This window comes from Puntigrus tetrazona, chromosome 13 (assembly GCF_018831695.1).
Source record: "Puntigrus tetrazona isolate hp1 chromosome 13, ASM1883169v1, whole genome shotgun sequence".
Taxonomy (NCBI): domain Eukaryota; kingdom Metazoa; phylum Chordata; class Actinopteri; order Cypriniformes; family Cyprinidae; genus Puntigrus; species Puntigrus tetrazona.
In genome coordinates, this window is record NC_056711.1 from 14,353,307 (window position 1) to 14,369,557 (window position 16,251).

Genomic DNA, 16,251 nt, shown 5'->3' on the forward strand with positions numbered 1-16,251 from the left:
TATTAACACAAGGGTAAACAATGAACCTGTGCAATCCCAGACCAAACAGTTTAGAAAAAGAAACCGTAATTCCTCCACCCTAAACTCTGCTCGCGGCCTTTATGTCATGATTCTAATCCTCCTAAGCTAAACGTTGACAAATTCACTTTTTGTAGGCGAGCATAAATATATATATATTTTTCTCTTCTAGAAAACAAACCAAAGTATTGATGACTCATCCTGCTCTGGGCAGGTTTTTGACCAATCAAATGCTCTGAGGAGATCTCCCCTCCTCCAGTCCTCAAGCAAATTCATAAGTGTTTCATAAGTATGTCTGCACAATTTAGGCATTTTAAAGCTTAAAAAAATCAAAAGAGTGATAACAAAGTTAACAAATATGGCGCTTAGTTTGATGTGTATATCGATGATTTGGCAATATGCTCGGTGATTCAATTCCACTCCCGCCTCATTTGCAGTTTTCCGAATTTCTAGTAGGCTACATGCGCAAAACAGCTCTGGTTCTCAGCAGGCTACTAGGGCGAGGGCTCGGCTAATGAATATTAATCACGTAACGTTGCGTTTTTCTAATACGCGTACGTGATTGGCTGCAACGCAAAGGGCGCTAGAACGACGGCGAATCAGGGAATCCTGCGGTGGACAAGGCTTGGTTCATGAATATTAAGTTAGCTACGTGACTCGACGCTGCAGGAGGGTTACTAGGCAACGTCTGCAGGACTTCGTTAATATTCATAACGCAATCCCTCGCTTTAGTATCGGGATTCGTCGGTTCTCCTGCAGGCTGAGGGAAAGGTATGCTGAGCAGCCGTGGACACTACCAACGTCAGCTGCAGAGGGGTGGTCTTTTGTCCACGCTTGGTTAAATGTAAACACCTCGACCGCACAAAGATAGCACAGCCGCTGCGTTGCTGCTAGAAATTGAGGGAAAGAGGCGCCGTGAAGCAGACGCGTTTCCGGTCGATTCCTTTGGAGTTCGTCACCCCTCCTACAGACGTTTGGGAAATTCCCTCCACATGTATAGTGATTTGTGAGAGTTGGGGAGCCCGATGGGGTTGAGTTCGCAGCTCGGGATTATGTGCTAGGCTGGCGAGCGCGGTAGAGGAATCAAAGCGAGAGTTACATGGAAGAAGGTGTGTTTGGGGATACTTTGGGAATACGCGGCATTACCGTCACCGAGAAGGTGAGTTTTGGTGTTTTACCTTTAGTATTTCGTTTGTAAAGGTTGCCAGGGTTTAGAGAGGGTTTAGTCTCCTTGATTTTCCCAAATAACTTATTCTACGTGGCAGCGCTTGGCCCGCAGAATCACGCATACGCGCGCGCGCGCACGCTATCCGATGGAGCTTGACCAAAACACAGCAGTGTGTTTGCTTTCTGCCTTGCAAATTTACCATGGTAACGATAGTTTCCATTAAGGAGCCAGTTGCTACAGTTAATTTTACTGTAGTAAAACTTTGGTCACTTGTCGTTAGTCACCACGTTACGAGACGTTTCGCAACGAAGAGGAAAAATTCTGAGAGCTTCTAACATCGTTTCATCGTGGTAAGTTTTATATTACGACGATTTTGGCGGAAACTTTCTTTGCCATGGTGAGTTTGTACTGCTTAAATCCATGTTTAGGTCGTAAAACTACTTCTAGACCATAATGTGGCATTGCCTGGCTATTTTTGGAGTAACGTTAATGTGTTGGTACTTTGGTTGGTTTATAGCACCCAGTCAGCTCAATGGCCTACATAACCCTGAGGGTTATGTGGGGTTTGTCCAAGTTAAGGTCTGCTGTAATAAGACCCATTGGATGTGTCTCAAAACCTGATGTGCTGCCCATCTGGATATGTTAGAGCATCGTAGGCATGTTTACTTCTTTAAGAGGCTTTTTTAACATCTCATAAACATTCATAATATTAAAATATTGGGTACTGATAAAGAGTTTTGTGAGAACTACTATAAACAAAATTTTATGTTTAGTGAAACATTCTTCGCAAAACTGCTATGACAATATTATGCCAGTTTGATATTTGGGAGATATATTTTAAACATGATTACTACATTTGTGTGGTTGGTGTACACAGTTTGTGTAAATTTATTTGTATTCGGAGAATGTGTTAAAATTGACTCCAATATAAATAGTATGTTTACTGTGCTGGATAACTGACATTAATTTATTCACGAATTTTTAGATGGACAGCATAAGGGAGCCCAAACCCTCAGGAAATGTCAATCTCAACAGAACATGCAGATTAATTGCATCACAACATGACATGAATCGGAAAAGATTCATTCTTATTGTCTCTCTCTCTCTCTCTTTTGGTCTCTTTAGGATTCAGGAATGTTCACAATTTCCTCTTTGCGGTCAGGGCGGGTTTAATATTAGCCCAGTGCAACTCTACACCGACCGGTGTTTAAGCCTCTCACGTTTATCCTCTCTTGTGTTACAGTGATTTTCTCTAAGCACTGAAAATCTTTAATGTGTAAGGTTGAAGTGTAGGTCTCTGGTGCAGTTAATACCGTCTTTCTGTTTGTTACCAGTAGGGGGATAGTTTCATCGGCCCCTCAATAATAACATGTTAAGAGATAAAATAAATGTAGAGTTTATTAGTAACAGTTTTTAGTCATTTGTATTTTCTAACCTTTAGTTTAGTTTTGCTCTTTTGACAACCTCAAATTTGGACTGGAATAATTAATATATTCAACAATCTCGTTATAAGTTGTTTTTTTAATTTTATCATTTGAATCTTAAAAGTGTTTGTGATTTCTACCCAGAGTAGAATTCCATCCCTCCAGTCATACGTGTCAAATCGACTTTGTCATTGAAGATTTGTCAGTGTGTTTGCTTTGATGCAGGTTTGCCTGAGTCGATCTGTAGTCACATCCTGTGTGTGTTCTCATGTCATGCCTGAAGTATAATGAGGTCTAGTTTTGCTGGGCATAGTGTTAAATTTGCTTTGTGTGTTTGTTTGTGGTGATTTGGTGCCAGGAAGCATTTTCTACTCTCCTTTTGTTTCCTTTCCTTTCCTTTTCTTTTTTTTTTAACCTCAGGATGTTTTCTTTGCTGAGCTGCTCTTCGTGTTTGTGTTTGTGTGTGTGTGTGTGTGTGCGCATGTTTGTGGGTGTGTTCGTGAAGTCTTATTTGCCTGAAGGCAGCTAGAATAGATGTTCAAAAAAAGATTTCTCCAGAGAGAGTAAAGATTCCTCCGCCGTCTCTGGCCTAACCCATCTACGTGATCCTGGGGTAAATGGCTCATCTGATTATGCTAACTTGGAAATGTCCCTTTAAAGAATGTTTCATGATTACGAATCTGGACTGATAACCCAGGCCTAGTCAATGCTGTTGAGAAAGACATTGAAATTCATGTATTGCTAGATTTTTAGTGTTGTGTGTGTGTGTGTGTCCTTCTCTGATCGTCATTTTTCCAAACTGGCTGTTGTCACCACAATAACAATCAGTGATGCAAACTTTATCAGTTATGAACTTCCTTGTGCACCTGCTTGAGCATGTTCATGATCCCTCTCTTCGTAAACATGCTGCGTCTTTAAAGAAACCGTATCTCTCGCATGACATGTGCTTTTGGTCACTCTTTAACATTTTAAAAGAAAGCTTGAGTTCTGATTGGCCATCTCGGTGGCAGTGTAGGAGTGGTAGAGATGGATTAGTTTACCGGCTCGCTCGGGTAAGTTAAGCTGAGGCGGCTATTGTTTGTAGATTTGTTGTTATTGCGTGTGCAGCGCCCTAGTCCTTTTAATGTGGTTTGTATGTAGTTCTTTGTGTTGCCTTTATTATTTGCCTCTCCAACAGCTGTGTTACAATGACCCTTGTGCATTAGTATGTCAGAGTTTGTTGCCAAACAATTACATATCAAATGGATGGAAGTACTGTAAAATATTTTAGTTAGTACAAAGTTGACTTGATTGAGCTTGGGTTACTCAGAATAACAGTAAAGATGCTGTATGAATAATGAATAATGATTAATTGTAAATTAAAGACGTTACTTTGTGTTCAGTGTCTTGAACAGTGGTACAGATTTAGCCAGCAGCCCTTTTGTTAAACCATCTTAATCCTTTGAAATATGTTTATAAATCAAGGTAATCTTATGATGCATATACTCAGAAACGGTTCATCACACAGTGTTACGTGCTCATGGCATGGACCACAGTTGAACTTTTTTTTTTTTTTTTTTTTTTAATAAAATAAAATCAATGTTAACCATATTGTGTTAATTTGTGGAATAATTGAGAATAATTCCAAAACTTGTGGAATTAAAATTTTTAAATAACTTACAGAAATAATTATTTGAGTTTTTTTCCCCCCATGATTTAATGAATAAAGGTCAGAATAATATAATAAAAAAATTACATATATTTTTAAACATTATACATTTCTTTGTTACTGTTTATCATAATGCATCATTTCTGAATAAAAGTATTAATGTTCTTTAGAATCTTATCTCAGACTTTTGTAGTGTACATGTCGATATAGATTTGCCATCTGCTATTGTATCTGACAGAATAATTATGTCCCCTAGAATAATAATAATGTAATCATATATTGTCTCTTTTATTGTCTTTTTAATTTAAACTTTAACACTTCAAAGCAAACGTTCAAAGACAAAAATTACTCTATGATCTTTTTAGTAATTATTCATACAGGTGTGGTCAAAAAATGGTTTAACGTGAAATTAGGTCATGATATTAAAATTCATCTATGTGTTTACTCCATCCTGACCACAGCTGAATTAGCCCAAACTCACTGACATTTTGAGCACATCACGTCCTTCTGATGTCCTCTGTGTATAAGTTTGTGTGTGTGTGTGTTTTCCTATGAATAGTTAACATTTAAACAATATTTTGACTCCCTCTGGTTCATTTAACCTTCTTATTTTCCTTTAATGTAATAAAAAAAAACCTATTATTATTTTTCCTGATGTTTGCTTAAAATACTACTATGCTAATATTATTGTTACTGATAAGCTGTATTATAGCTGGCAAGAAATGTAAGTGTATCAAATGACCTCTAGCTGAACTGTTTACACCTGTTTTATATGCTCCAGATTCTTTTCTTTTCATCCTTCGTTACGTTCTTTTATTTTGGACTTCAAACCCTCCTTTGCCAAAGGCTCTTCCGTATCTTTTGTGTAAGGAGAACATATCTGCTTTCTTCAATGAGCTAAGAAATTAATACAATGGATTTAATAACAGGTGTACAGATATGTTCAGATAATCTACTCCCATAGTTGTGTCTTCAACTGCGGAATAAAGAAACAGTTCAGTGCGTGTGAAATGGGGAATGTGTCTGGGATAACAATCACACTAAATAACTGTGGACCAGCAGTGTCTGAGCAGGTCTGGACATGCAGATTCCACCTATCAGTGGCATTTCCTTACCTCTCGTACTTCCATGTTTGCTTACTAGTTTTTTTAGTTTTTTTTTTTTTACTGGAACATTCTTAGCACTTTTTCCTCAACTTTGCTGGAAGGCTTTTCTGCCTGCGTGGATTTTAGATGTTTTCATTCTGAGAAGTGAACGCGCATGTGGATGATGTAAGATGGCTCGTAAAAACTAAACCCCAGCACTTTCGGCAGTCGTCTTTTCAGATAAGGTAAGATTTGATCCCTGAAGGCAAAACGAGGCGGTAGCAGGATGACATGGATGACAGGCATAGCATACTGTAGCAGATGATAACTGTCTGAGACTAGGACTTTATATTCGTGTGGGTTGTTTTCATCTCTAAAATTATCCGGGAAGTTTCACCATGTTTTCAGCAAAGAAATGCCACGTATAACGTCACACATAACGTCACACATCCTGACAAATGCAGATTCATGCAATCCTCTCTTCCGTTCTGTTTCATCCTGCTCAGTACAAGCTTAAAATGACTTTTTAAGTAATTAAAAAAAAATTGCGTCATAGATTATATGATTTTAGAGCTGTTATTGAGCCTCTTTGGGATGTTTGCCTTTTAACTAATGTAGGCAAGGCCAGTTTCTAGAATCCTTAAAGTCAATCCCTTATGAACTCCTAACCATAACATGAAAAGCCAAAATCCACGTCATTGTCATCTGATGTATGCATCTGAACGTCACACATCTGTAATACGTGTAGCAGAGTGTGTATGTGTGTATGTGTGAGAATCAAAGGCCTCTATTGTTGGAATGAGAAGCAGATGTTGGGTGGAATTCTCCTGACTGCTGCACATTTTCCTCTTGTTTCTGTGTCTCGATCATGCAAAGGTTTCTTACTACTCCATTTTGCATTTGCCTGACATTTTTTTTTGTATACTTGCGCAAATAATTTATTTTAACGTTACAATAGAACAAGCTTTAATAATGACCAACCAAGCGAGCTGAGAAAATAACATAGCAGTGGTCCAAAAAACCACAAGGAATATTTTATTATCAATTAATGTCAGTAGGGAAAATAGGTTTTGAAGAAAATAGTTTAAATACTGTGGTTAACTATGCTTTGCTTTGCTAAAACTAAAATCAATTTTGATATACACTGAGGAAATTGTCTGGCAAGATTAATCGTTTGCATGGTACACACTTGTGGTGCATTAGGTTAGGTTGGTAACCTGGAATATTCCTTTAAATTTGAGAGAGTGTTTGTTTATGTGTGTATTAGATATGCCATATTTGTTGTCATTTAAGATATTAAGTTGTGATAAGAGATCAAAGACATAAATCATGGTAATATTTCACCGTTATTTTCTTTCTCGCTTTGTTTCTGTCCTCTGCTCATATTACAAATACTGATAGAAGCAGAGAGCGGTCTGTTAGTGTTTCATGTCTGTGCAAGCAGATGTTGTGTCCCAAAAATATCTAGAATCACAGAGATAATGTTTAACCCTGACATTAGTTTTTGTACTTTTGCAGTTGGATGAGAGCATGTTAAACATGCTATTCAGTCATCAGCAGAAAGTAACGTAGCTTGCAGATGAATAATATTCAAATTAATTTTGTTGTATTGCTTGTCATGTTATGCAGAGTGTTTTCTGTATTGCTATGTACTGCTTTTATTTGTATGTGCTTAACATTAATCAAACAAATTCATTAATTACATTTAAAAACGAATAGAAATTGATTTCAGCTTACATTAAGTTTTCAAGACATTTGTTGTTTATTTGAAAACCAGCCTTGTAGTAAGTAGGATAGTGTACTGTTTTTGTGGATAAAGTGTACACAATAATTATAATGTTTATATAAGCTGTATTTTGCAGTAACAACTGACTGAAGGTACATTATCCTTTATGTAAGGATGCAGCAAATGACAAAACAAATTTCAGAAATAAGTGATAAATTTGTAGTGCACCATATTTTCAACCTAAATATAAATGCAGTGCAAGGAATGTGTGTTTGTACAGCTTTTCTTGTTTGACTTTCAAATTCAGTGCTGCTGTTCTCGTGTTCCCTACAAAATCCAATGTATTATACTTGTGCAACAGGATTGTTTTCTAGTTTTTTTTTTGTCTTTTCTCTCTTTTTCAGAATCGGGCGCTGGGGCTGCAGTGTGTTTGTGTGGTGTGATTGTGTGTTGGTCCAAGAGAAACTGCTGGTTTGAAACAGTTAGGTTAAATTTCTCATATCATAGGGGCCTGAAAGTGTGTGTATGAGTTATCTGATCCCATCGTGACTGGGAGGTACTCGGGGGTGGAGCTCCAGTGAGGGGCACAAATCTACAGGCTGCAGCCTCTCAAACATGAGCAAACTGACCTTCCACAATAACAAGACGATGCAGGACCGCCGGTGTGTGTGCGTGTTTCTCCCGAATGATGAAACTCTCAACGTTATAGTCAGTGTGAGTAAATTTTTGGGTCCTGCTTGGATGTTGTGGGCTTGCATTGGAAAGATAATATATAAAAAAATTTTTTTACAGTTTGGTAAGAGTTTGAGAAGCAAATGTTTCAGAGTGCAAAATGATACAAAACATTCCCACTGATAAGTGAAAATAGTTTCCCATTCCCCACTGCTGAAAATTGTGCAGTATGTACTTTCTCTCACTAATGCATCTGTTCTTTTCTTTCAGGTTAAGACTGTGTGTCAGGAGTTGTTGGTGCAGGTCTGTGATCTGCTCAGGTTGAAGGACTGTCACCTGTTCGGTCTCAGTGTTATTCAGAGTAAGGCACAAAAACACTGGCACACATACAAATGGGCTAAAACGACTTTTTTTTTTTTACACTGACTTGTTTATTGAAAAACAACATAACATAGTTTACATTGCTCTCTGTACTTGATTCTGATTCGTCAGCTCTGTGTTCACATATTGCGCACACTATTGATTATCCCAGGCATCGGAAGTCTCAAGATTTTAATTCAAATATCAGTCTTGTGTCCATATCTTAACCAAACTATTAAATAACCATGCTTTTATTGGGATAATATACAGCCTGCTCTGAATATATTTTTGAATATAATATACACACACAAACATGAATTGTGCTGTTTTTCCTAGACAATGAACACATATACATGGAACTGGGACAGAAACTGTCTAAATATTGTCCAAAAGAGTGGAAACGGGAAGCCAGCAAGGTATTATACACACAGAGTTCATTTCGTCTTAAAAAAAACAAAACAAAACTTTTTTTGCACATTTTCACTGTATTTTTGGCTACTGCAGGGAATTGACCAGTTTGGACCTCCTATGATTGTTCACTTCCGAGCACAGTATTATGTTGAAAATGGCAGACTTATCAGGTGAGACGCACACACATCCACACTATCACTGAGATGTTTTGGGGTTTCAGTAAGATTAAATTCATTTAAAATCATTGATCAAAAGTGATATACACACATCTTTTTCCTGAAAATATTCTTTTTTTTCATTCATTAATTCAGTATTTAAGCAAGTATCACTGTTTCCATAAAAATATAAAGCAGCATAACAGTTTTCTACATAGAGAATTGGGGTGTCAAAATTAATCGGTGCATCGCGTAATAAACCATAATCTATTATAACCTATGACCATATTTGCATATGTGTTTGTCACACAAGCATTAAAATTGCACTCTCTATTTCAAAAACTGAGCTTGGCTTTTTTCTTTGCTTTTTCACTTGTAATTGTCTTTTCCCCCTGTATGTTTTGTAACAATGAATAATGAATTATATATTAATATAATAATATAACACAAATTATTTTAGAAGGTGGCCTGCTCATATAAAATTGAATAAAAATGCTCAAAAGAACTTTGATATAGTCGTGATGCATATTTAATTGAATTGAATCATTGACATGCTAATCGCAATAAAATAGAATTGTGAATCTAGTGCCAATTCACACCAGTGATTGAGAATAATTAAATGTTCCTTGAGCACCAAATCACCATCTTAAAATGATTTCTGAAAGATCATGTAACTGAAGTAATGACTGCTGAAAATTCTGATTTGCCAACACAAAAAAATGATTCTGTTGAAAATGTTTTTTAATTGTATTATTATTTATTTTTACATATTACTTGTTTTTACTGTCTTTAATCATTTTCAGGAATGAATATGTTCTTTGTCTGTCTTTTAGCGATCGCATGGCACGGTATTATTACTATTGGCATTTGCGGAAGCAGGTACTGCAGTCTCAGTGCATCCAGAGAGAAGAGGCTTATTTCCTTATGGCTGCATTTGCGCTGCAGGCTGACCTGGGAAACTTCAAACGGAACAAACACTTTGGTGCCTATTTCCATCCGGAAGCGTATTTTCCCTCCTGGGTAAGTCTGCTCAGCACCCCATTAAACAGCTTCCTGGCAAATCATTATGCTGATCAAACCTGTTAAAAGTGCATTTTCTTCAACCGCGCTCTGTGTGTGGTTTATAGGCCACACTGTGCCGTCCTTGAATTTAACAGAACCCATTGTAAAAAAGATGCTTTGTTCATCAGTGTATGTAGGGGATTGGGGTTAAAAATAGTCGAAAGCTTTTAAAGGAATCTTGGGTGCATTAGCTTTATGCCTGCTGAGCTGTGCTCTCATCTGGATTCACATGGTGTGAGACACTGCTTTACTGCAGGATGCTGCAGTCAGAGATAGACCACACTGTTGAACTCTGAGAGATTACAGTCCTGACAGCACTCTGATGAGGATTTTTGTGTTTTTATTAATGTTAAGCATTCAGGGACATCACAAGACAAGGCTGACGACTAGGATTATAACGGCTGTATATCTGTATTATTGCTTTTCCAGTTTTTAGTTGCTTGATCAGCAGCGGTTTAACATTAGCATTTTTTCCACACCTGTCAATGAGTGCACTGGGAAAATGTATCTCACAAATGTAAAACATTTTAATTGTAAAATATTTGTACAATTGAAAATAATATTTTTTGGAACTTTTTTCTTTGATGAATGAAATGTTAAAAAGAACAGCATTTATTCCAAATATAATTCCTTTTTTTCTAACAGTACAAATTTACCATTACATTTTATCAATTGAACATATCCTTGCTTAATAAATTAATTAAATAAAATAATAAAATAAAATAAATTCTTAAAAAAATGGTGCTGTAACTTTTGTGTACCTGGTTACAAAATAGTTAATAAATACTGTTCTTTAACTTTTTATTCATTTTAATTAATAAGAATAACTGGTAAATTTATTAGTAAAGAGGTGTTTTATTATTGTTCTGGTTCTATCTTTTCTAGGTAATAGCGAAGAGAGGATGTGACTATATTCTCCGTCATATCCCAAACATGCACAAAGAGCAGTTTGCTCTTACAGCATCAGAGGCCCAGCTGAAATATATAAAGGAAGCAGCACTGTTGGATGACGTGACTGTCCATTATTACCGCCTCTACAAGGTCAGAGAAGAACTATTGAATGTATGTGTGTGCATGTGTCAGACAGATTTCTTTTTATGTGATTTTTCAATGTTAATTTTTTTTGTGGGTGGTTCAGGATAAGAAAGAGCTGGATGCTTCTTTAACTCTGGGACTGACCTTACGTGGGATTCAGATTTTTCAGGTATGTTTTTTGAACACTTAAAGAGGTTACACAGCTCTTATACAGTGTATCTTTATGTAGAGATAGTAACATTTTATTATTTATTTATTTATTTTTTTAGAATGTGGGAACTGTCAGGCAACTCTTGTATGATTTTCCCTGGACCAATGTGGGGAAACTGGTGTTTGTGGTCAGTATTACAGTGTTTTATTAGTTTGATTTAAAGGTGTAGTACATAATTCTGTCTCATTAGGGTCACAGTGTTTACACTTTTCAGAGGAATCAACCACTGACTCATTTTCTGCCCACAGGGGAAGAGGTTTGAGATTCTTCCTGATGGTTTACCTTCAGCCAGGAAGCTCATCTACTACACAGGCTGTCCCCTGCGCTCACGACACCTCCTGCAGCTGCTCAGCAACAGCCACAGATTGTATATGAACCTACAGCCAGTGCTAAAACAGGTTCGACGACTGGAGGAAAATGAAGGTATCTTGAGAATACGCATAATAAATTAGCTGAAATGGGAAAATATCTTAAGCTAGTAATTGAAATTTAAATACAATTTGTAATTTATAGACAGACAAGTCGACCTTTTAAATCAAGCAAGGTAAAAAAAAAAAAAAAAGTTTAATGGTATATACACACAAAAAAAATTTAAACACTGTAATGATTATTCATTTTGCAAGAAAATCCTCATTACCTCAACATTTCACATTTAATTCAATGTTATTTGACATTTATTTTGTAATTATTTGTGAAATTACTAGTAATTCCGACCGAAAATAGTTTCTACAGTGTTTTTTTAAAGTGTGTAATTCATTAGATGAAATATTAACAATTTAAATGACTTGACAAACGTGCACATACTCGGCAGAATACCTTTTTTTTTTTTTTCTCTCTCTTTTTTCTTTAGCTGTGTTGTCATGGAAGTGTTATTGTTTTGTTTTACAAAGGACCCAGAACATATGGTTGACATTTATGAAACTGTGTGTGTTCTCAGAAAAGAAGCAGTATAGGGAGTCATATATCAGCGATGCTCTGGAGGCAGACGTGGATCATTTAGAGCAGCGTTCACGTGCCAGCGGCAGCAGTGCAGGCAGCACGTCACGACCCAATCCCTTTTCACGACACTCCACCACGAGTCATGGCAGCTCCCGCACATCCGGCGTCGATACTGACAGTTTCCGAACACCTACCAACACACCCCACCGACCACTGAGAACACACTCGTCTTCCAACACCAGCCATGCCAGCACACACACGTCTGGCATCGAGAGCAGCAGCAAGGAGCACTGCCTGGATGAGGATGGTATGAATAGATGACTCTTTTCTCACAGCGAGTATTTGTAACTCACAGGCTCATTACATTAGTGATAACACTATCAATAATAAATGCTGTATGATAAAATGGGTGCACTGAGCAAATGTCATTTGCACTAATCTTAGTACTGAAGCAGTAGCAGTTTCAGCACTTAGAGTCTCTGTGTGTTTGTGTTTCTTCAGAGATTGAGATGTTGGTTGATGATCCGAAAAGTTGTGAAGATCTTCACGATTTAGATCTCAACCAGGAACTGTGTATTCACATCACAGAGGACATGCTGTCAGCACAGAACAACGGATGCTCCGGTATGTACAATCATATTACATTACATTGCATTACATTACAACTACCATTCTTAAGAATTTTAGGATGCATTAAATTGATCAGCGGTGACGGGTAAGACATTTATAATGTTGCTTAAAAGTTCTGATCTGTTTGAATGCAGGTTTTTTTTTTTACTTCCTATTTTATTTTGTAAAAAAATGTATCATGGTTTCCATACAATATATTAGGTAGCACAGTTGTTTTCTCCCCCAAAACTAATAAGAATAAATGTTTTTTTGAGCTCCAAATCAGCATATTATAATGATTTCTAAAAGTCTTAGGTGTATCAAATGCACCTGTTGCTGACGGGTGGATAAATTCAAGCTGTGTCATCACTAGAGGCAGGCAGTAGTAGTTTGACCTTTTAGTGCATCTTTTTAAGTCGCTTTGCCAGTCAAATTTTGAAGATTTTCAGGCCTGGAAAAGTCATTGGAGATTGATAATTTCCAGAAAGCCATGGCATTTTATTGACTTTTTGGGTGCTTTATAAAATCATGAATGGATGGAAATGTCATGAAAGAGTCATAGAAATAATCATTGGAAAAACTAAAGAAAGTATGAGAATCCATTTGTCTTAAGTGTGATTGAGTTTGAATTGTTGACCCTAGTGAACTTCAAATTTCTGACAAGAGAAAATGATTGCTAATGATGCATGTGTTGTCCGTGTTTGTGCATTTCAGGGTTAGTGGTGAAGGAAGTGAGTTCGTCCACATCCAGCTCATCAGAAACGATTGTGAGAATGAGGGGCCAGAGCATTGAATGTCTTCCCCAGGTGCACCTAAATGCACACACACACACACACACACACACACACACACACACACACACACACACACGTTTATACACAACAGGTTAAAGGTGTTAAATGACACTGTCTCAACTACTGAAGTCCAAGGACATCCACTTTGCATTTTGAGCTGCATCGTTCTGTTGAGTAATCCTGTAATCTCTTTTTAACAGTGCTGGTAACCCCACTTCCTCTTAACAGTATTTGTTTAGGGCAGCCTTACCCTACACCCAACAGCACTGTCGTTTCTCATCTGTGAATTCATGTGAGTGTACAGCTAAACGCTCTCTGAGATTTTAGGGTTAGTTGAGAGTTAGTGTAGTCTGTGATTTCTGTGTTTTTATGTGGCTCTTTCGTTACCTAAATGCTGATGTGCATTTTATTGTCTTCGTTTTATTAGACGGCGATGGGCAGGAAGGGCCAGAGCTCCACAGACCGCCACAGCCAATCACTGGATGATGTTCGACTTTTCCAGAGGAACTGTCAAGAGTGGGCGGAACTGTGCCAGGACACCGCACATAGCTATACATTTGGCTGCGAGCCAGACCTCGGGGACACGGTCGGCTGTGGGTACCAGGGACTTGCAGATCAGTGCACTGGCATCCTGAAAAACCAGCATGCGTTTCCCATCAAGAGAACCAGCAAGTATTTTTCTCTGGATCTGGACAGGGAAGATCTGACCACAGAACATTTGACCACCGAAGCTGAACCAGAGTTTGTGGTTTAAGGCAGAGAGTATTGAAATGAGCCCCAGAACAAATTAAAAGGATAGTAAACGAAAAACAGAAATTCTGTTATTTACAAAAAATAATTCTGATAACCCTGCTGGTTGCACTTTTCTATGCTGTTACAATAAATGAAAAGAAGGGTCATAAAAGTAATAAATGATCTGTGCTATAGACCTTAGTCAGGGTAGAGACATTTTTTTTTCTTTTGGCAGGAATGAAAACGAGGTTGCAACGGATAAAAGTACAGAGTGTTCAATGTACTGTACTTGTTTAATAACATCCAAAAACACTTTACGAAGACAGACACTTGAAAGTTGTGAGTTATAATTCTAAATGATCTAGGAACTTTAAACTTTAAAAGTGTGCCATTTTATGAAGAATGTAAGTCTCACTTACGTCTACTCAAAAAAAGAAAATGCTGTCATGTATTTACACTAATGTTGTTTTTAAACTTGTATGCATTTTTCTTCTGCTGAATATATCGTGAAGAATACTGACAATCAAACAGTTTTGGTTTCAATTTATTTCCATTGTATTTTTGCCCATATAATGGAAGACAATGGTAACCAGAACTGTTTAGTTGCCAACATTCTTTAAAATATCTTTTGTGATTCAGTCATACAGGTTTTAAATTTACATGAGACTGATTTAATGACACAATTTTCATGTTTTGGGTGAATCTATTTAATTATATGAAATGTATGGCATCATATCCCGGCTAAGGTCTATATTTAAAATCATCTTAAGGCATATAATAGCTTTTATGACTGGATGGTGCTGCTTTTATGTTGCTCTTTGTCATTTTATAGAAGTTTGACAGACCTGGTTACCATTTATTTTTGTTATACAGAGAAAAAACAGCAGCCTGAAGTAAATGACAGAATTTTTCATTTTTATGTGAACTATCCCTTTAAGGTCATTTAGTACGTGTATGCATGTGTATCCAAAATAAGCAAGAAAATCTGCAATATCCTAATGCCAAAATACTAAAATCTAGAAAAAAATCTGCCTTACCAAAGTTTCCTAAAGTGTGTGTGTGTGTGTGTTTGTGTGCTCGCTACCCTTAGTAAACCCTCAGTGCCTTGAATTCACTATGCAGGTTCTCAGAACATAAAACTGAAGTTTCTGCACCCCTGTTTACTTCCACTCTCATCTCCAAGGAAGCGCCCCAGTCTTGACTCCAAGAATAACACTAAACCTAATGAGCTTTTTGGGATTGTGGTAACTGAATCATGTGAGCATCATAATCAGAGGGCTCAGTGCCGGGTGTGCCGCCCCGCAGGATGAACGGCTGATGGGATTTCAGGCCACCGAGGCTCTTGATTTAAAGACTTTTGCACACAGCAAATACTGTTGCTGATCAAGGGGGGAAAAAATCTGTCTTCCATAGACCTTCCTTTTTAGAGTTTCCCATTTTCTTCATACATCTGATGATTTTGTTTATTTGTCAAACTGGAAGTTTATTTCTTTATGTAGTTTTGTAAAGAAAGACAGCTATGTGTGTGTGTGTGTTTTAATGGTGTGTTGCCTGTCAGTATTAAGCTGTTAATGGGAGACAGTATTAGAAACCTTATGTAAAGGTTACAACATGCAATTCTTCCATTTAAACAAAAAAAGAGTTTAAAGGAAGGCCGACACTAAAGATGAAGAATCAGTTCAGATAAACACACTTCTAATTAATGGCTCCCTTTTTTTTTTTTTTTTTTTTTTTTTTTTTTTTGCATGGGCAGTTTGGATGAACAGCACTTAAGAGCTCATGTGCATGTGGATCTCCGTGTCATGACTTTGTGCGTTCTGCTGAACATTAGTGTAGTACCTATCGAGTCCTTCCTGTCATCACATTCACCTTTCTGCCCCTTTGAAAAGCAGCAATGAATTTGAAATGGCCAAGTCGTCTTATAATAATTTTGGTTTCTGTTGGAGTTCATGATGACTGAACACTTGCATTGGTTCTGCGTGCAACCAATCATAAATGGGCTCGATGTACTGTTAACCCTTTGTGTCTGCAGCTAGACTTTGTCCTTTCTGTGAAAGGAATTTCCTATGTGACAATTTTTCCCCAGTTCTTTTGCAGACCCATTCGACTCATTTGCTCACTCATTACAGTGTATTCTGTGCCTTGCAGGTGCCAAAGTCCTCAAAATGTTTGCAATAAAAGGTACCTTCATTTGTAATTAAA

At 37.2% G+C, this 16,251-nt stretch overlaps 1 protein-coding gene across 5 annotated transcripts; it reads left to right on the plus strand.

The window, feature by feature from the left end:
- Nucleotides 1-808: 808 nt before the first annotated feature.
- Nucleotides 809-16,251, plus strand: frmd6 (FERM domain containing 6). 5 transcript variants are annotated; one of them, XM_043255622.1, is made up of 15 exons: nucleotides 809-1,177; nucleotides 7,474-7,783; nucleotides 8,012-8,102; nucleotides 8,438-8,517; nucleotides 8,606-8,682; nucleotides 9,501-9,687; nucleotides 10,615-10,770; nucleotides 10,868-10,933; nucleotides 11,034-11,102; nucleotides 11,224-11,398; nucleotides 11,913-12,221; nucleotides 12,416-12,538; nucleotides 13,238-13,329; nucleotides 13,546-13,609; nucleotides 13,745-13,938. In XM_043255622.1, exons 2-15 carry the CDS (start codon nucleotides 7,685-7,687, stop codon nucleotides 13,801-13,803), a joined length of 1,647 nt encoding a protein of 548 aa, XP_043111557.1. In that variant the 5' UTR covers nucleotides 809-1,177; nucleotides 7,474-7,684; the 3' UTR covers nucleotides 13,804-13,938. The 5 variants fall into 5 exon arrangements, 4 of the variants coding, with proteins under 4 accessions (XP_043111557.1, XP_043111554.1, XP_043111556.1 ...); XR_006252357.1 differs by having other exon boundaries at nucleotides 810-1,177; nucleotides 13,518-13,609; nucleotides 13,745-13,829; XM_043255619.1 differs by lacking the exon at nucleotides 13,546-13,609 and having other exon boundaries at nucleotides 812-1,177; nucleotides 13,745-16,251.

Bases quoted from the DNA above. Each gene is read 5' to 3' on its own strand.
- frmd6 (XM_043255619.1), top strand. From the start codon at position 7,685: ATGAGCAAACTGACCTTCCACAATAACAAGACGATGCAGGACCGCCGG. The intron at 8,683-9,500 runs GTGAGACGCACA...TCTGTCTTTTAG, and splicing joins GAAAATGGCAGACTTATCAG to CGATCGCATGGCACGGTATT. The intron at 10,771-10,867 runs GTCAGAGAAGAA...TGGGTGGTTCAG, and splicing joins ATTATTACCGCCTCTACAAG to GATAAGAAAGAGCTGGATGC.